At 38.5% G+C, this 12,355-nt stretch overlaps 2 protein-coding genes across 3 annotated transcripts in view; one reads left to right on the top strand and one right to left on the bottom strand.

The window, feature by feature from the left end:
- Positions 1–7,424, bottom strand: part of STRADB (STE20 related adaptor beta) — a 35,876-nt gene extending 28,452 nt beyond the window's left edge. Inside the window, exons 1-2 of the mRNA XM_047082685.1 lie at positions 7,217–7,424; positions 4,097–4,194 (exon numbers count right to left, since the gene is read on the bottom strand). Of these exons, the coding sequence (XP_046938641.1) occupies positions 4,097–4,108 (12 nt within the window). The 5' untranslated portion in view covers positions 4,109–4,194; positions 7,217–7,424. The remainder of the gene's footprint in view (positions 1–4,096; positions 4,195–7,216) is intronic.
- Positions 7,425–7,558: 134 nt separating this feature from the next.
- Positions 7,559–12,355, top strand: part of TRAK2 (trafficking kinesin protein 2) — a 69,905-nt gene continuing 65,108 nt past the window's right edge. Inside the window, exons 1-2 of one of the 2 annotated variants that reach the window (XM_047082684.1) lie at positions 7,559–7,841; positions 8,865–8,977. The gene's annotated coding sequence lies outside the window, so the exon portion shown is untranslated. The remainder of the gene's footprint in view (positions 7,842–8,864; positions 8,978–12,355) is intronic. The other variant, XM_047082682.1, reaches the window with a different exon arrangement.

The following is a 12,355-nucleotide window of genomic DNA, read 5'->3' on the forward strand; positions in this document are numbered from 1 at the left end:
GCTACCTCTGGGGGTCATAATATCAATTCATTTTTACTGCTGCTATTCATTTTTAACCCTTTCATCATCTTTGCAGTTTTGAACATTTAGCTAAAGGTTATACTGCTATACTCATTATAATCAATTTTATTTTAATCTTCAGATTCTTTCTTAAATGTTAAGTGCCATGTTTATCCACATTAAACTATACAATTAATGTATTTGAAACCAATTTTGTTTCTTAAGGTGATAAACATCTTACTTCAACTGAAAGCAAATTAAAAGTAGAAGACTTAGAGCCTGGATGGCTTAGTCGGTTGAGTCCGTTGGACTCTGGATTTTGGTTCAGGTGATGATCCCAGGGTCATGGGATGGAGCCTTGTGTCAGGCTCCATCCTGAACATGAATCCTGCTTAAGATTCTCTCTCTCCCTCTGCTCCTCCCCAGCTTGTGCATGCATGCAAGCTCTCTCTCCTTCTAAAAAAAAAAAAAAAAAAAAAAAAAAAAGTAGGAGACTTAGTTCTAGTTCCATTATCACAATTTACCTTTTCTTGCATTTTAACCCATGGTCCTACTATCACATCTTGCCAATAAAGAAATGTAACACCTCTATATGATTTATCATCAGTTAGTGGCATAAAGCTGGCCTTATTTTATTTAGGAAGAAAATATATGTCAAAAGAAAAATATAAACAAATTATATGAAAGAGACTTTACAATAAATTATTTTCTAGCATCTCATTAACATTTATTTGTACATGAACAGTAAAGTACTAATACCAAATGAGTCTTCAAGATAAGCTCTCCCATGTCTACCTAACACTTTGTAGTTACTTTTTTTTGTAGTCACTTAAAAATAATCAAACTTCCTTTAAAATACACCAGAATTTCTCACTAATCAAACTAGTCATTTTCTCAGTTTTCTCAGTTTACTGATTATTTTAAGACAAATTCCTGAAGTTTGTATACCTTATCAATTTTATCACAATAATTTGATCTAAATCTCCAGTCTTAGGTAAAATTTGCCCCTGGAGAACAGGAGCTAAAAATGTCAATTTTAACTATAGAAACATTTCCTTTAAAAATTTTCTATTGGATTGTCTAGAGTGAATACAATGGACAATAAAAGTTTTTGAAGATAGTTATTACCAGTTAGGCCATATACATAATGTATTTGGTATTTACATATATTTTATAACATTTACTCTGAATTGTTCACAATAATCATTAACACCATTGTGAAGAAAAGAGTTAACATAGCAGACCTAAAACTGCTATCTTTAGAAAAGGCTTGTTTGCAAAGTTGATCCTTGGCTAGTATCTGGGAACAAGGAGGGTTCCCGCCATTCCTTGATAAGAACGGATCATGTGCTTAAACCATATAAACAATATGGTTTATGCTGAATATCTGCTTTTTTTTCCTGGAAGTCTGGAATTTTGTTAACCTGCTAGCAGAAGGTACCTACATGACCAACCCCCAATAATAAAGCCTGAGAATAAGTCTCTAATGAGCTTCCTTGGTAGGCAACACTTCACACATGTTGACATTACTCTGGGAGAATTAAGCACATCCTACGTGACTCCATTGGGAGAGGATTCCTAGAAGCCTGAGACTGGTTTCCTTTGAACTTTACTCCTTGTACCTTTTTCCTTTGCTGACTTTGCTTGGTATCCTTTAGCTGTGATAAATCTTAATTATAAGTATGACTACATGACCAGGTTTTCCAACTCCTTCTAGCAAATCACCAGACCTGGAGGTAGTCTTCGGAGCACATCTAACACAGTTATCAAAATATATTCAAACATAAAAAAGTCTCTCTAAAAAACCTCCATCACTTTTTTTTTTGATGGAAGCTAATTTAGGACATATTGGGCATATTTTTTTAAAACTTATATTGACCCTAATTTATTTTCAAAATAAGAGTCATGATCTGTCTTTTTGGTTTATATATAGAAAACATTTTATAAAATAATATGGTAGACCTCCATTTAATTTTCTTTATATAGAATTTTCACAGCACAAGAAAATGATCACTATAAATGTGAAAATAGCTAAAACCAGCCAACATTATAAGGCAAAATGTTTTTGCTGACCTCTTCTAAAAAATATTAGCATGTTCATTAGCTGCCCAGGTTATAAAAATCATAAACCACTCATAGCTTATCCTTCAAAACATTTTTTATATCCACATTGACTCAAATGAATGCTAGTGAATATAATAGCTCATGAAAACTCTACATATTAAGGTCTTTTAGGCAGGAAAAATGATTGAAAAGCATCCAGAAGCTGCCCCAAAATATTTTTAATGTAAAATTTAATGTATTTTTAACCCACTACCATAACAGTAGTGAAAAGCAGTTATACCTAAAAGAGAAACTAAAGGAAAATATTTTAATTATGCTGCTCCTTTGAAAACACTGTTTCTTAGCTCTCAAACAGAGGGTAAAACTTGAATGGGGAGGAATCCTTCATAAGTAAAAACATCAACTTTATCTCAGCCGCACAAATATCTCATTTAGGAAAATAACATGAATATTTTGATTCAAAGGATTCTAAATATTTCATCATTACAGGAAGAATAAATGTAAAATTATTAACCAATTGAACAAATTTAAACCACCCATTATTAAATTATATTAGTTTTCACAAAACCCATAATTATGGAATAATGGAATAACTAAGATATTCCTATTCCAAAATTTAGAAACCCTGGGACACAGCCCTCTAAATCTCAGGATCTTCATCTATCAAATACCCTTTCACATCTCATCCAATTTACAAATCAATATAAAACTGTTAACCTTACGTAATCCTTTAGAGCAGGGGTCTGCAAACTATGGTCTACAAGTCAATCTGACCCACCACCTATTTTAGTGAATAAGGTTTTACTGAAACACTGACTCATTCATTTTTATTCATCTACATATTGCCTATGACTGCTTTCACACTATAACAGAAAAGTAATTTGTAACAGAGACCTTATAGCATACAAATACTATCTGGCCCTTTACAGAAAAACTTTGCCAATCCCTGCGTTAGAAAATGAGGTTAGGTATTTAACCCCATGTACTTCCTAGATAAAGTTCCCTGTTAGGTAGAAAAGCTTAACTTTAAAAATAAAGTAAATGCATTCCGTATTTTCCATATAACAAAAAAATCATACAATAAATTCAACAAATGCATTCTGTATTTCCTCATAGTTCTGCCTCTCAGACTGGGCAAATGATGGAGTGGATTAGCAGATATGAGTTTGAGCCTTGGCTCTAATTCTATACAATCTTGGGCCAGACTCAAAATGAGGATTATACCACCTGCCCTGCCAATCACTCACAATTTTGAAGAGTGAAAGAGATATAATATATGAAAGTATTTATATACTACAAGTAATCATACAAATGCATCCATCACTTTTTAAAAAGATCACTGCTTTAATATAATCAAATACTGTATTATGTTCTATATAAGACGTGATGAAAGACCTAAAACTAATCCAAATAATCCAAATAATATTTTCTGTAGGTTGAATATTTTTTACCTTATGATTCTTGGTTTTCAATCTAGATACCATGGATCAACTATAAACAAAAACAAGTTGGAATCTATATACATCACATACATTGATCCAAATGGGTTTTTTTGTCTTGTTAAGAGGCTTATTTTAATTACTATTTTGCTTGCCTTTGGTCTAATGGAAATTTATAAAAGGGATTTTTGAAATATTTAAAGGATAAGGCATAGCTAAGTGGATGGGAGAGGCATATCTAAGTACAGTAAAAAAGTACATGAAAAAAGTGGGTATGAGACAAAGGAAAATAATATATTAGCAAAGTATATAAGCAAAGTATTAGCAAAGTATAAGCAAAGTACAGTAAAAAAGTACATGAGAAAAATGGGTATGAGACAAAGGAAAAGAATAATGAATATATAAGCAAAGTATTAGCAACAAAAACTCAATGGGAATTTAACTCATTTCTTAAGACCAGAAGCCATTCTGGTCAAAATAACATCTCAGGGCATAATAATATCCAATATCCCATTAGAACATGCCTTCTGTTATGGCTGTGCATCTAACTACTCTGATAGCACAAAATTAGAGGTACGTTAATACAAACTTACCAAAAGAGACATTGAATCGTTTTAGTTCACAGGAAGTGACAAAAATCCATCTATTTCAGAAAAAGATTTTTGCTTTATCTTCAAGATGAAGAGATATCCTATTATAAAAACAAAAGCAAAATAATTTAGATGTACATGAAAGATCCTTAAGAACTAGTTGTTATAATCCCACATGAAAGGCAGCTATTCTTTGACACAAGGACTACAGACATTCCTGAAAAGTGTCTTTAAAGAGCATTTCTGTTTACAGAACACTACAGTATTTGGGATCTGACATCACAACAGAAAGGCAGAGTGAAGTTGAAGGGAAATTCTGAATATTTCCATTGACCAATATACCTGCATCTCTCCTCACCTATATTTTCTGTACTACTTTTTTGTTTAAGAACCCGAAGCAAATGTGAAAGCAATATGGAAAGTCAATGTTGGACCCACATTTGACATAAATGGTGCCACTTACAAATACACCCCAAGAATTTCCAATGGTTCCACTTAAAAGTAAATGTTGACAGTTCCAAAGCTTCCTGATTGGATTAATTACCTATTAAATCATTTGGGGTCTATGACAAGCAAATTTGGGAAAGGATGTGTGTGGATTAGTAATACACTACGAATCAGTAACATTTTTTCGTTGCCATGTCTTTAAAAAAGAAATTTCAATTTTCAGGTAAAAATAATATTTTCTTTAGGTTGAATATTTTTTACCTTATGATTCTTAGTTTTCAATTCTATTTTTCCTGGAATTTGACAAATATGATATGCAGATTATTACACAAATAATTCCTGTCCACTTTCTTTAGTAGAGTATTAATCTCAATAGTTTATGAAGACTCTACAACAGATTCAGAAGTTTAAAATAGTAACTTCTTTGGATTCAAGGAGCTTTAAAGAAACCACCAAAACTTTCCAGATTTTTCCGAATAGAAAGGGTGGCAATGTTCTAAACTTCCTAGTGCTAGGTGTTCTTTACACCTAACTAATATCACCTCTTTTTTCTAAATCATGGTTCGTTATTTCATTTTAATAAAGTCCCCAAGTTTACTCAGGGTATCTGCAACTATCTGAGCAAAATTAAAAAGAAAAATAAGATTTTATAAACAATAGATATAGTGGAGCAGTATCCAATTTAATTGCTAAGGAAAGATATGAATTTATTCAGGATATTCACTACAAACCAAAAGCAGAGAACAGGAGGAAGAAAAACCTGAAAGGGTAGGATTATTTTGTCACCTGCCATTCATTATCATCAATTTAAGGCAGTGGCATTTGCTGTATTACAAAAGGGGGAAAGCAGTATCTACCCTGCCCAATTTCCAGGGTGATGGAGATCAAATGACTGAAAGGGCTCCTAACCACCAAACACTACCAATATAAGAGCTTGAATGGATGCTCCAAAAAGTACAATCAAATATTACTGGTGGTGGTTCAAAAAGGCTTATTTGCAAAGCAAGTTGGCAATGTTTCAATAACCATGATAATACTCATACCTTTTGATCCAATAAAATTCTCACTTCTAGTAATCAACTCTAAGGAAACATCCAAATAAATGAAGAAACCATACATATGTAGAAAGTCATTACACTGTTACTCTGAAACAGACAAGTATTCATTCCACAAGTGTTTAATGAATGGCTGCCATGGGTCAGGCACTGGGGACACTCACTAGTGATCAGGGCAGACAAGGTCCTGACCACTTGCAGTTTACATTCCCACTAGCAGGAAGATTAAGGATGTCGTGATTAACTGAATTTTCTGGTTATCAGGATTTTGTTTCTTGCTTTTTCCACTTCATGTAAGTTCTAAATAATAAAAAAAATTTTAAATCCATTACATTATATTTCAGAAAAACACAGAAGAAACTGACACAATCTAAGAGAACAGTTAGTACTAAAGGAGTTGCCCTTTGGGGTGGTTTAATCTCACTGGCTTCTGCTTTAGATATGCAGACGATTAAGAGATAATTTTACAAGACATTTTGAGGTCAAGGCAGCAGCTGCACCTAGTAAAGGGGAGTGGGGAATAGATTTGCTGTCATAATTTTCCCTTGCATGCTCTTTCACTAGATATGAATATAAATCCTTAAAGAAATACTTGAGACCTGTATTTCCAAATGTATTACAAGTACATCAATGTGGTCCCTTGCATTTGTATCTAACAAGCTAATCGGGGAACGTTTTATAAGTAATTTAAACCTGCTCCATTATAAAATCACTTGAAGGCTTTCATATCAAAGGTTAACAATTTGTTAGAATCATAGGTCACATTTATTTACAGAACTTGGATTTTGAGTTAATTTAGGCATCCAACAGAGGCCATTGTTACAGGGGATGCAAAAAAAAAAAAAACACCAGATTTAACTCTGAGCCTTAAAATTACTGTGATTTTCAGAGGGATCTTGAGAACCCATAAAATCTTAAAAATTATAGCGACGCACGCACAACTCCGTAAAATTTTCCAAACTTAGTACCGTGACTCATGCTTTCAAAAAATATTTACTGAGCGCCTACTGTGCGCCAGACAGACTCTGTACCGGGGAGACGCGGTGTCACAAATCCTGACCAAGTTTTGAGGAAAAAGGTATTTGACACAACAAACCGACAAGGGAAAAATACAACGTTGGATTTAAATTCTGAGACCCAAACGAAGCTTGAGCATTTAATTTTCCAAGAGGTTCCTTCCGAGTCCTGCTTTGGGGGATCTTGACAGAGAACTCATAGAAAGTGGTGCACAAACCCGGGCCAAAGGCTGTCTACAGTTTGGAAACTCCTCCAGGCTCCTGAGCTCGGCCAAAGGTGAGAGGCGGGGGAGGGGGCGGGGGCGGAGGTTGGAAGAGTGCACTTCGCGCAGCTCGCGCACTGCGCACCTGGCGCGGCCAAATCCGGCAAGCACCGCCTACCCCGCACGCAGGTGCCTCCGCCAGCGGGCGGCCGGGGGCTCAGGGGCCGCTCGCGCAAGCCGGATCTAGCCACGGCTCCGCCGGCTGCCCGGGCTTCGATTCGAAGCGGGGCGGCGAGTTCTAGCCTCCGGCTTCCCAAGGCGTGCGCGGACCAAGCCGCGCTCCCTCACGTCCCCGACCGGGCCTTACACCCTCCCCTCCCCGGCCCAGCCTCCCCTTATTACCCTGGCGGCGACCACAACCAGCGATTCTCCTCAGGCGGCCAGCGGTGCGAGGCCTGCTGGCCCCGGGAGCCCAGCTGGCCGAGGGGCACGGCGAGCGCACAAGACCCGCTCCCAGCGCGGGCGGCGGGGCGCAGCAAGGCGGCGCGACCCGGACTGGGGCTGCGGGCCTGGAACTCTGCCCCAGTCCCCGGCAGTCCGCCCGGACTGGACTCGCCCCAGGGTCGCGGCCCCGCCTCCCGCCCCAGGGCTGGGCAGCCACGGGGCGGGGTCTTGTAGCTTGAGGGCGGGGCCGAAGCGCAACAACTTGGAAGGGTGCAGGGGCGGGCGGACACGAAACCACAATTCCCGACAGGTCGTGCGCTGGGGCCGTGGAGGCTGCTGGGAGAATGGGTCTCCTTCGCTCTTCCCCAATTGTGTGGGGCAGTTAGGGACCCGGGCGTCGCTGCAAAACCGAAGTCGCCGAGTGATGATGTTGTGAAGTCGCTCGCCTGTCTCTGCCACGCCCGGGCGGTTACTGGCAGCGGCGGCCGCTTCGGCTGCAGCTCTCAGGCTGCTACCGGTTTAGATCCTTTCCCTGAGGGAGCGCGGGCGGAGGACGGAGGACGGAGGACATCGGGGCATTCCTGTGAGTAACATTCCCGCGCATGACTCGAACTTGCCCTTGCCAACTTCCCCTGAAAACGCAGGAGCCTCCCAGCCCCGAGCTTCCCTCGGTCCTCTGAGGTCACGCGCGGACAGAACAGGAGGCTGGATATCGGAGGCCTGGGTCTTCGCCGGGTCCCCGCCCCGCGGTGGGAAGTGGTTTGTTTCCTAAGTGTGGGTGCGAAGTGATGGGTGCTGGGCTCTGGTCTCTGGGTTCACCCCAGCTGCACCTCTTGAGGATTGGCAGCATCTATCATTCTCTGTCGGAGAGCATCCAGCTGGAGCCCCATCCCTGAGTGATGAGCGGCTTTAGTGCCTGGACGTTAAACCTTAAGCCTCGGTCACCATCTGTGATGTGAGCGGAAGGAGAGGATATTGCAAAGAGCTCTTTTCTGTGTTGATTTGGGCTTTTCTTGAGATTGATTTTGAGCCAGATACCACATATCTTTGAAAAGAAATGGTTAACTTTAGTTTCAAGCATAGATAATAGATATTGGCAGATGTCGTTTTTAGTACCAGCATAATCTAAACAGTTAAAAGAGTTCTGGGTCATAATAATAATGGTGATCTCAGTTAATTGCCCACGAACCTTTTATTAAAACCTGCAGTTTCTACGCCGGGGAGGGGGGGGGAGCAGTAACTTTTCACTGGAAATTCACCAAGCTAGAATGGATCATAGGAATAAAATGATATGGACTCTTCCAGTTTTTTTAAAAAATAGATATTTCAGCAAAAATTGTCCTGACCTTCAAATCTTTGCCATAGAATTGGAAGTCTGAGTTACAGTGATCTCCAGATAGCCTGTTAATAGCCTTGACGTGACACCTCAGAACAAACAGAACAAATTGTGAAGGACATTTGGTGGTGAGAAAGGGCAGGGATAAAGACACTTTATCATCTCAGCAGTTTTTCCAGCTTTCTATTTTTAAAATTAATGTTCAACAAGTCTCAGACATTCAGCAATCACATGTATGAAAGATAGTGTTGGTTTTTTTTTTTTTTACAGATTTTTATTCATTGTTGAAGGAGCCATAAAAAAGAACAAACATTTGAGTATAGTTGACCCTTGAACAACATGGAGGATAGGAGTGCCTATCCCCTGCACAGTCAGAAATCCAGGTATAACTTTTGACTCCCCAAAAACCTAATTACTAACAGCCTGTTGACCAGAACATAACATAAACAGTTGATTAGCATGTTTTGTGTTATATGTATTACATGCTGTATTCTTACAATAAAGTAAGCTAGAAAAAAGAAAATGTTGGGGCGCCTGGGTTGCCCAGTTGGTTGAGCATCCGGCTCAAGTCATGCTCTCATGGTTAGTGGGTTAGACCCCGAGTTGGGTTCTGTGCTGACAGCTCAGAGCCTGGAGCCTGCTTCAGATTCCGTGTCTCCCTCTCTCTGCCCCTCCTCCGCCTGCCCGCTTGCACTCCCTCTCTCTCTCTCTCTCTCTCTCTCAAATATAAACATTAAAAAACAAAAAGAAAATGTTTTTAAAAATCACAAGGAAAAGAAAATACGTTTACTGTGCTGTATTTAAAAAAAAAAAAATCTGTATATAACGGGACCCTTGCAGTTAAAACCTGTGTTTGAGTCAGCTGTCCTTTCAATCAGCCAGGCACACCAGTCATAAGTTCTACATACATTCACTCACTTAATCTATAATAACCTTATTGTGCTACTCTGAGGCTCAAAGATTTTGTTTATGTAACAAGCGAAGATTCAAACCTGAATCTGCCTTGCTTCAAAGTTACAGGTCAGGTAAGTTGTACCTACTTCAGAAATTACTCGCCTTAAAGGTTGGATGATTAAAAACTATTTTCCAGCATTATTTCCTAATACTGGTTCCTTACATACCTGGAATATCTAGAATAGGTTCTGAACCCCTGCTTTACTAGTTTTGAACAAAGTGTTCTCTCTGTTTACCATTCCTGTCCCCCGAAGAGCTGTTCATTAAGACCCTAAAAACCCATTCCAAATCCAGCGCAGTTTACTTGTGTAAGGCATGATAGGACTGGATTTTCATCTCAGAGGTTCTTTCCAGTTCAAAGGTTTAGTGATTCTACATTTGAAAATATGAGCCAGAGTGTTATTCTGTTCTGAAAATCATTGTTAACATCAGTAGCCACAAATAATAGAAAAACTAGTTTCCTAAAAATTTCACATCAATACCGAAAATGTTAAACACCAATATAAGAAATGAAACAGATAGTAATATGTATTTTTTTGATTACTTTGAGCTCTTTATATCATCTGTACCAGTTTTCTACCCTCTTTAGTTACCATCCTCTTGAGTTAAGAAATCTGAGACATTAAAATAATACATTTAAAATGACTTAGTGAATGAAGGGACTAAATTATTCATGGTTTCCAGTCATGTTTTTTCAGATCTGCAGTGCTCATGTAATAATAGGAAACATTTTTATAATACTGTGTGTTAGATATCGGTCAACATTTTACCTATATTATCCTCACAATAGCATTATGTGGTGTTCTTGTAGATAGGCAATTGAAGCAGAGGATAAGTTAACATACCCAAGGTCATTCATCTACTAAGTGATAGAACTGGATATCAAACCCAGGCATGCTCAGAAATCTTTAACATTTACTGAGCGCCTTCTGTGAACCAACCCCACAACTGGATGTTTTTATTATAATTAGATCATTTATCTGTACAACTACCTTAGATAGAATGTAAGTTCAGCATTTAGTGACTTGCCCAAAGATATAAGAATAAATGGTTCAGTTGAGATTTGAACCCACTCTTGCCTTTCTTCAAAGTCCTTATTCTTTCTTCTACTTTCCCTCAATAATCTAATCTTTATTAAATATCTTCAATGGGCCAGACACTGTGCTAGGGATTTAGCCCCTGCTCTTAATAAACACAGTCTGAAGAGGGAAAGACACAATTGTGATAATTAATAGGATAGCAGTATACAGAAGGCAACATGCAGAGGTCCTATAGGAACAGAGAGAAAGGGAGTGAAATCTACCTGGGGTGGGAAGGCTTGGGCCAGTCTTGGAAAAACAAATGGGAATAAGCCTGGACAAAGAAAAGGAGAAGGGGTTGTTGTGGGCTGAATGGTGCCCCACCAAAATTTATATGTTAAAGTCTTAACCTCCAAAACCTCAGAATGTGACTGTATTTGGAGATAGGGCCTTTAAGGAGGTGATTGAGTTAAATGGAGCCTTTAGGGTGGGTCATATTTCATTCTGACTGGTGTCTATAAGAAGAAGAACTTTGGAAACAAAAAGAGACACCAAGGATGTGTGCACAGAGGAAAAAAAAATTATATGAGAACACATTCACAAGGCAGGGATCTGCAAGTGTCAGGAGAAAGCAAGCCTGCCAATACTTTGATATTCGACTTCTAGCCTCCAGAACTGTGAGGAAATAAATTTCTCTCATTTAAGCTACCCGGTCTATGGTACTTTGTTATGGCAGTCCTAGCAAACTACTGCAGGGATGTTCTAGCAAAAGGAATGACATACAAAAAGCCTTTGAGGTGTGCCAGGTGATTAGATTTCATGGTAAGAAGTGTTGAGAGATGAAGCTGGAGATTAGGCTGGGGCCATATTAAGACGATTTTGTATGAAATGCTAAGGAGCTGAACTTTATCCTAAGGAGGATGGAATGGAGAGGGTTTGTAGCAGAGGAAAAACATTAGATCTGCATTTTAGAAAGACTACTCTGAACTTTGTGGAGGATGAATTAAAGAGGATAAGACTGGAAGCAAGGAGATCAATTAGGTGGAAGCTGAACTAAATATTTTCTTGCAGTATTGAAGTGTCAAACTAAAGCAGAACTATTGTTAAGGAAGATTTTAAAGGCCACAGCTAACCCTTAGGGCAAACATGGGAGGATTTAGGAAGAATTTGTATCTAGAGACCAGCTTTACTTTTGACATTTTGCTTTCCGTAAATAAATAAAGCTTTATACCACAGAATGTTCAGTATTTGCCCACTGCATTTAATAGACAGTTTTATGGGGCTTACACTGTTTTAAGCCAACTCCTCTGATGACCTTATAAAATATCTACCATTATTATCTCCGTTTTATACGTAAAGATATTGAAGCACAAAAGAGTAACTTACCCATCATCACATAGCAAATGTTAGAATCAAACTCAGCCTGTCCTCACAGTCTGTGCTCCTAGCCATTATACTGCATGTTACCATATGTTATTTATCAAGATCTTCAAGTACCTATGAAAGGAGGGAGTAATAAAAAAAATAAATTGGGTTATGTGTGCTGTAGGAAGTATATAGTTTATCAGAGGAGATAAGGAATAATTATATGGTTAAAATGTTTTAGAAGTGGAGAGTATTCAGAAGTAATCTTATTTCAAGTTGAGGCTTCTGGGAAAACTGGCACTGGGAAAAAGTGGCATTTGAACTGGGGTATGAAGAATGGCTAGACTTTGAATATGTAGAAGGAGAAGAGATATTAAAGGTAGAAGAAATTGCATGAACAAAGTTACAGGATTGAGGGTTTCT

The sequence above is a fragment of the Lynx rufus genome, unplaced genomic scaffold, assembly GCF_022079265.1.
Source record: "Lynx rufus isolate CCGP_SWC_20201006 ecotype Redwood Valley unplaced genomic scaffold, mLynRuf1.p SCAF_2, whole genome shotgun sequence".
Lineage (NCBI taxonomy): Eukaryota > Metazoa > Chordata > Mammalia > Carnivora > Felidae > Lynx > Lynx rufus.